Raw genomic sequence first — 7,345 nt, forward strand, 5'->3', positions numbered from 1 at the left:
TGTCTGAGGCACAGAGCTGGGATAATGAGCCGTTTCCTTTCCAGTGCACATCAGACTGATTGGCTTCCCCTGCCTAGTCAGGTTGCACAGGTTAACTGGTGGTAGGGCTTAAATAGTGTTGTGCTCTCACTCACTGGTCTGGGGGTGTTGTTAGCCTGGCCTGACACTGTTGCTCATTCAACTTGAATAGATACACTTATGTTCTATTGCGCTGGGAGTCACTCTGGATAAGAGCTTCTGCTAAATGCATGTAATGTAATGTACTATAATGCATATCAATGTCCCACTCTACTGCAGGAAGCATAAGGAACCACAGCAAACACAGACACAGGACACAGAAAAGCAGATAACATGTTTACATTTATATTTATAATATAATACAACAACATTCTGTGCAAGAATTGGTTGGGGGGGCTGTATATTATTGGCAAAGAGATTTATAAAGCACTGACAAACTGGCAGAGTAGAAATGAGACGTGTATGTAAAATATATCTTTATGTATATATATATTTATATATATATATATGTATATATGTATATCATATAAAGTGCAAAAGACTTAGGGGCAAGTCATAGCCCTGAAGTGCTGTCTGTCTGTGTGGGTAAGTGTGTGTGCATATTCACTTGCCTATGAGTGTGTATCTGTGTACATGTGTATGTGTGTAAATGAGAGTGTGTATGTATGTGAGAGACTGTGTGTGTGTGTGAGAGAGAGAGATTGCTTGTGTGTGTGTGTGTGTGTGTGTGTGTGTGTGAGTGCATGTGCGCAAACATGTGTGAGACTCCATGCCTCCTCATCATATGGCCTCTGTAAGTGTGTCCTGCTGGGAGTTTCTACCCAAAGCTTCAGCTATACAACACTCCCCCAGCCCTACGGCAAATACAACGCTAAACGGATTACCATGTTTGTGCAATATACACTGAGCTACACAAAATGAATCACAAGAACAGCTAAATTAAAGCATTTCAAATTCCCCTTTTTACATTTAAAAATAGACTTTTGAGTACAGATCCGCCTCTCCCTACTTTAGTAGCACCACAGGGTCTCACTGTTTCAAGGCTAGAAGATGAAAATTACCTGAAGTAGAACTGAGCAATTTCTTACTTTGGAAAAATAAGGCATCTCTGTCATTAAAAACAGAAGAAAATAATTAAGCACAGTTAGTTACTAGATTATATGCTCATATATATCATTTGTGTTTTGTATTTGCTCATATTTTGTTTTTCATTTGTTTGCATTGTATAATGTCTCTATGAAGTTCAAAAGGAAACACTCATGTATTCACCATCACAGTAAAGTCTCCATCTTACAGAGCACAGGAAAGGTAGTTAGTTCTGTCTTTGACTCTGTCCCAGTTCACATTTCCACATCCAGCTCCATCTGTCAGCTCAGTTCTGCCCTGAACCCTGCAACGTACAGGGAGAGAGACGGGTTAGCTGATCCTGGATCACTGCTCGGTGGCACCATCTACAAATAGTGCATTGTTGATTGGGTAGAACGCAGTGAGTAATGTCGGCACCGATTGGTCAGAGTGAGGCGGGGCACAACCGTATTGGACAGGATGCTGCGTGATCATGAATGATAAAATTTATTCTGTTTAGCCCGTGACCCTCAGTCTGGTCCTAGTGTAGCTTTGTCGCAGTCACTGTGTATGACATGGAGGTCTTTCTCTGTTCATGAGGATCCGAGTAATAACTGAATGACTTCATGTGAATGGCCGGGTTGGGTCAGTATGTTGGCGTTAGTGTTTGTGGCTTGAGCGTGTGCGGCTGGTGTCCTAACCGAGTTGGTTCTCTTGCGCTTCCAGCAGTCGGGATTCAGCCGTTTCTGCTCCTCCGCCAGGACCTTGGCCTCCATGGTGTACATCCTCCTCTCCTCGTTCTTCATCTTCTTCCACTTATCCCCCAAGATCACGCTGATGGCCCTGGGGTCAGGGGTCAGAGGTCAAAGATCACAAATGGAACCACTGACACTGTGTAGAAAACACCCTAAACACACTGAAACACTGGATACATCAAAGTAAATGCACCTGAGAGGCCACAAACCTGTTGTCCCTACCAGGGTACATCTGTGTGTACTCCACCCTGTACTTCTTGGCGAACAGCATGAAGGCGTTCATTGGCCGCTTGCACTTGGTGGGTGTGGCACTGCTGGTTGGCCCTGAGGTGTGGGTCCTGCTGGACTTGCTGTGGGGGGAGTGGGAGGGGCTGGGGGGCTTGGGGTCCCGCCCGAGCTTGTCGCAGTCGGGGCTGACGGCGCCCCCGCTGGACTGGGAGGCCCGCCGCTGCCGGGCCATGCTGCTCAGGACGTATACGGCTGACGAGTCCAGGGGCGTGAAGTCGTAACTGCCGGAGGGACAGGGGTTCCATGCCTTACTGTGGCTTTTCCACACACACACACACACACACACACACACACACACACACAGAGCACACACAGAGCACACAAAGAGCACACACAGAGCACCCATACCCATTCCTAACACTGGAGCTTTAAATGCTTTACTGTGCACACACACCATGAAACTTCCACACACACACAGAGCAGGTCACTGAGTTTACAGGTCACATATACCCATTCTGACTGCTGAAGAGAAACAGTACCTTACTCAGGAGTTCAACAGCAGTGCCCTATCTGAGAATCAAACCTAGACCCTTCTGGTGACACTATACAGAGACACACAGCACCGCAGCTTATATTTCTACACACACAACGCAAGCACTTGACGGACAGAGCCACACAACACACACGGCTGTCATACTACAGAAGGAATGAGGCCAGATGCGAGCCTTCACCTCCTGAAGGTGTCGAAGACGACCGAATCGTCACAGTTGACGGTGTCCCTGTGCCCCGGGGGGAGGCACACGTCCCCCAGCTGCACCTCGTAGCAGGGGATCCCGTGCTGCACCACCGTGAGGCTGGGGTAGAAGGAGGACCAGCCTGCGGGAGGAGCCGACACAGGAAGCTGATGCCGTGCGGTGCCTCTGCCCACCTTCCACGCCCTGCTCTGCTTCCTACCCCTCACAGCAGATCTAAGGTCAGCTTGCCAACCCCCAGTCCTAACCCCGACAGCTGAAGGGTCATATTCTGATCCTGGATCAGTTGCTAGGGGCAGGAGGTATCCAAACCCTCAACTCTGTGGATATGAGGAGCATTTGACTGCTACTTCCTGTCTGACATCGTTTTCTGAATTCAGCCCACTGTGTTCCTCCCACCTGCTTGCAGTTAGGGCAGGACAGTGGGCACCATTTAGAAATGTTCCTCATTAGTTTTTAATGAATTATTTTGCCTTTTGGTTGTTTTGCTTCAGTATATGATAGAATAGGTTTGTTACCTTTATTTTTCACATAAAAGGGATGATCCAATCTGCACTCTGCGGTTAAAAGGCCATCTTCTGGCGAACCAGGGTCAAAGGTCAATTTGAGAACGGACTGGCCGAAAGAGACGGTCTCTTCATGAGCCACTAACTTTAGCCCTTCAGAACCGTAGCTCTGCAAATAAACACCCAGAAAGAAGGGGGTTACCGATGCGGACAAGAGGACCACGGTCTTTCCATGACCTGACCGTAGCCGGCCGCAACTGTACTGACACCTTTTCAATTGTAAGACAGCATGAGGGAGTTCAAAGCCATGTCTACACCATATTCCCAGTATGATTCGGGGGAGCTGTACCTTCAGGGGGTGGCTTGGTGTCTCCCTCTCGTCCTCAGACTCGTCCTCAGAGTCACACAGGTCCTCCACATCCTGCCACTCCACGTTGGAGCCCCTGTGGAAGCGCAGGCGTGTGCCTAGACCCGGAGAGAGGAAAAACCCAGGAAAAGTGTTTGGTTGGACACGCCCAGAACCTTTAAATCTGGCTTATAAGGGCCTCATGGCTGGTGTACATACACATGTTCAAAAACATACTCAGATATACATATTGAGTAACTATAAACTGTGATAATGTTTCAGGAAACAGCCCCAAATCCTCTTAAATGTGTGGCAGGAGGCTGTAGAAAGATTAATTAAATAATTAGATCAAAGGCCACTCAGTTTTGATTTAGATTACTTTTACAGTTTCATCCATCCACCCACTACTTCTTATTCAGAGCAATCTACAAAGGAAGCGCATTAAATGCACCTGACAGTGTCATGGTAGAACAGCAGAGGGAGCTCTTTCTTAATGGAAATAGACATATTTGAAGGTGCAGGTCTGTTTTTCTGGGGGAATAGGAAAGCATCTACAGTTGCCATATTTCCTGTGTTATACCTAGCTTTTCATACCTCTTCATATTTCATATTTCGTATCCCTTTGCCCCCAGGTGTGTGTACCTTTCAGAAAGCAGTGCCAGACCGTGGAAGGCCAGGACTGAGACCACCCCACGTCGTCATCGTCCGAGAGCGAGGAGGTGCACAAAATGCTGCACTCCGACTCACTGCTGGCCTGAATGGGGTAGAGAAAACGCACTCAGAACACGGTTCGTTTAGGCGGTGCGTGTGTGTGTGTGTGTCTGCGTGTATTCTGGGAGTGGGGACATTCGTACCCTGGCACGCCTGCGCTCCCTCCAGTGGCTGCGGATGGGGCTGGGCACCCGGGCGGAGGGCAGGGGAGGGCGGGCGTAGGAATGTAAACTGTTGCTGCTGGCGAAGATGTGCACAGGAGAGGACCTGAGGAGCAAAGAGATGGTGTTACATTTCCTGCCTGTTTTAGGGGAAAAGGTTCAGGTGCTGGGCACTCGCTTGCTGTTGTGGGAGGAGATCAGTAGCAGGGGACTGACCTGTTGTGGGAGGAGCTCTGTGGGAGGGGACTGACCTGTTGTGGGAGGAGCTCTGTGGGAGGGGACTGACCTATTATGGGAGGAGCTTTAAAGGAGGGGACTGACCTGTTTTGGGAGGAGCTCTGTGGGAGGGGACTGACCTGTTGTGGGAGGAGCTCTGTGGGAGGGGACTGACCTGTTGTGAGAGGAGCTCTGTAGAAGGGGACTCTGGGGGCTTGTGGCAATGTTGGCCAGCTGCGTCAGCCAGTTGGTGTCGAGGGAGCCTCCATCTGGGGCGGGGCTCCAGGTGTCCCAGGGACGCTCCTGATGGGACACGCCCGCTGCCACCTGGAACACGGCCGGTGATGGGCCACCCTCCCGAACCTCCTGCAGCTCAGGGAGGTCGTCTGTGTGAGGGGAAAGCGAGGAGAAAATCTGGGTCACACTGCTGAGCACCAATGCTGCCGTTATTATTATATACAGGGACAACTGTTTCTTATAATGTGTGTGTGTGTTTGACTGAGTGAACATGTGGAAGTGTGTGAGTGAGCGTGTGTAAGTGTGTGAGTAAGATTACCATACTCCATGCGACTCTCACTGGTAGGGCATCCAGGGGAGGAGGGCAGGTCCTCGTTACACTTGAGTATGTCTAAGGTGTCTTTCCTTTCTGAGCTGCTCTGCAGCTCCCCCTGCTGGGCTTTCTCCGCTCTGTCCGCCACCTCCGACGTTTTCACTTTCCAAACCATATTACACCATGTCAGATCACCTGACTGCAGACACAGCAAAGAAAACAATCAGTACCATTACCGTCAGCCCGTTAAAACACCGTTTGACAATGCCTTGGTCATGATTCATAAATACTGACACGCAGTTTGAGTATGGTTGAGTGCGGTCAGTCATAACCGCAGTGTGAAATTTTGGGGAATTCAGACGATTCATTTCCATAAGTCAAACAAATAAGTCACAATAGTCTTCACTCTTCCATGAGTCTCCAGTCTGAAGCATAAACATGTAATAGACAGACAGACAGATGCACAAATGAATTAGTAATGCTTTACTGGTCCACTCTCAATGTTCATACAGATTGCTACTTTTTCACACAAAAATGGCACGGATTCCAGGAATGTACTCTGAAACGTCGACGAATTTCATGGCCTTAACTGCGATATATTTCTCTTATTAAACATTAAGATATAACCCAGGTGTTTGTCAGTAGGATGCTTATTTTGTGAGGGCTAATTTATTTGCTATTTAAATTCGAAAAGATGTACATTATTAATTCGCCAGCGTCGAGCATTGTGTTCGTTGAGCTTCAAACATTCTATCAGAGGAAATATAAAGTGCTGTATTCATCAACACGTTAACGGAGATTAGACAAATAAGAAAGCCCTGATGATTAAGAGTGTAAAAGAGGACAATCTCCCATGAATTACGTTCTTTGTCTGCGAACTTTCTGCCTTGGTTTCGTAATAACCACCATGTGACCCTTTGCATGCAAGCCTTGTTTATAAACTTTAGGGACTTGGCGCATGCGCTCCAGAGTCCATTCATTCATAACTGCGTAACAAGAAATGATCAATAACATAATAGGATTAGACCAAAGGGATTAGTTATTAATAGCGATCTCCTTTTCAGATGGATGTATACTGACGTCTCATTTCACCAGCACTTTTGTGTACATTAATTGTCGAATTAAGATTAAATTATCCTTGCTTTTCAAATACATCTTGAGAGCGACTCACTTTTGTTACAAATCTTAGCAAGAGTAGCAAATGGTATTTTTTACAAAACGATCCTCATCAACTTGGTGAATAGGCATTCGGTGAACTAGCTTTTTAAATTAACGTTAGCTATACCCTGACTGCTGCTTTGCCAGCTTGTAATGGCTATGTGTCAAAACGGAACTCTTTTGTTATCTAATTCCACAATAAAGAAAAAGAGGTTAAATCTCGCTGGTTTTAAAGCATATGAACAAAAGAATGTCAATAAGTTACGACACGATGCCTCGTTGACCTGTCATTGAAGGTGGTGAAATGAATGAAGCCAAAACCGTAACTTACAGACAGCGAGAGTGGAGCTGAAACAAAAACAAAACTAGCTAGTGAGCTAGCGAGCAAGTTAGCTGACGCTAGTGCCAAAACAACAAGGCTCAAAATGAAAAAAAAATACTCTAGTAAGAATGTCATTCGATATCGGTGGACCCAGTGACACTCTTTCGCTGTTGTCCCTTAGCGTCCATTTTGAAATACCAAATGCATTGCTCATTTCATTGTATATTTTCACCTTTTGTTTCTCCATTTATCTGTAACTTTCTCACTTACCCAACCCGTCGCCATTAGCGAGTATCTCTGGCATTCTTAGAAAGGGGAGGGAATGATTACTTTTAGATACGAAAATCTATTGGTGGTCGAGAATGTCAATCTATAACCGTTCTCTTCACAATTGGTTGAATTTTTATGATAACTGTGTAGTTGTAGTTTTATTTGTTATTGCTACGTTAATTGGCTATATAGCACGCCCGTTGTCCGTATGTTTCTGATTATTGGACGAACAGCTTAGCCCTTCCTTGTAGTTTTTCATCTCCCTTACACACTACCGCTATACACCA

At 46.6% G+C, this 7,345-nt stretch overlaps 1 protein-coding gene across 5 annotated transcripts; it reads right to left on the reverse strand.

Annotated features, from left to right (window-relative positions):
• Positions 1–696: 696 nt before the first annotated feature.
• LOC118771978 (HMG box-containing protein 1-like) lies at positions 697–7,077 on the reverse strand. 5 transcript variants are annotated; one of them, XM_036520187.1, is made up of 12 exons: positions 7,059–7,070; positions 5,603–5,733; positions 5,315–5,507; positions 4,934–5,144; positions 4,525–4,648; positions 4,313–4,424; positions 3,674–3,789; positions 3,337–3,493; positions 2,798–2,942; positions 2,048–2,347; positions 1,785–1,926; positions 697–1,408 (listed from the first exon to the last, which is right to left on the reverse strand). In XM_036520187.1, the coding sequence occupies exons 3-12, from the start codon at positions 5,481–5,483 to the stop codon at positions 1,391–1,393; spliced, it is 1,494 nt and encodes a 497-aa protein (XP_036376080.1). In that variant the 5' UTR covers positions 5,484–5,507; positions 5,603–5,733; positions 7,059–7,070; the 3' UTR covers positions 697–1,390. The 5 variants fall into 5 exon arrangements, with proteins under 5 accessions (XP_036376080.1, XP_036376079.1, XP_036376078.1 ...); XM_036520186.1 differs by lacking the exon at positions 5,603–5,733 and having other exon boundaries at positions 5,336–5,507; positions 7,059–7,077; XM_036520185.1 differs by lacking the exon at positions 5,603–5,733 and having other exon boundaries at positions 7,059–7,077.
• Positions 7,078–7,345: the final 268 nt, after the last annotated feature.

The sequence above is a fragment of the Megalops cyprinoides genome, chromosome 25 (genome assembly GCF_013368585.1).
Source record: "Megalops cyprinoides isolate fMegCyp1 chromosome 25, fMegCyp1.pri, whole genome shotgun sequence".
In the NCBI taxonomy this organism is placed as follows: Eukaryota; Metazoa; Chordata; class Actinopteri; order Elopiformes; family Megalopidae; genus Megalops; species Megalops cyprinoides.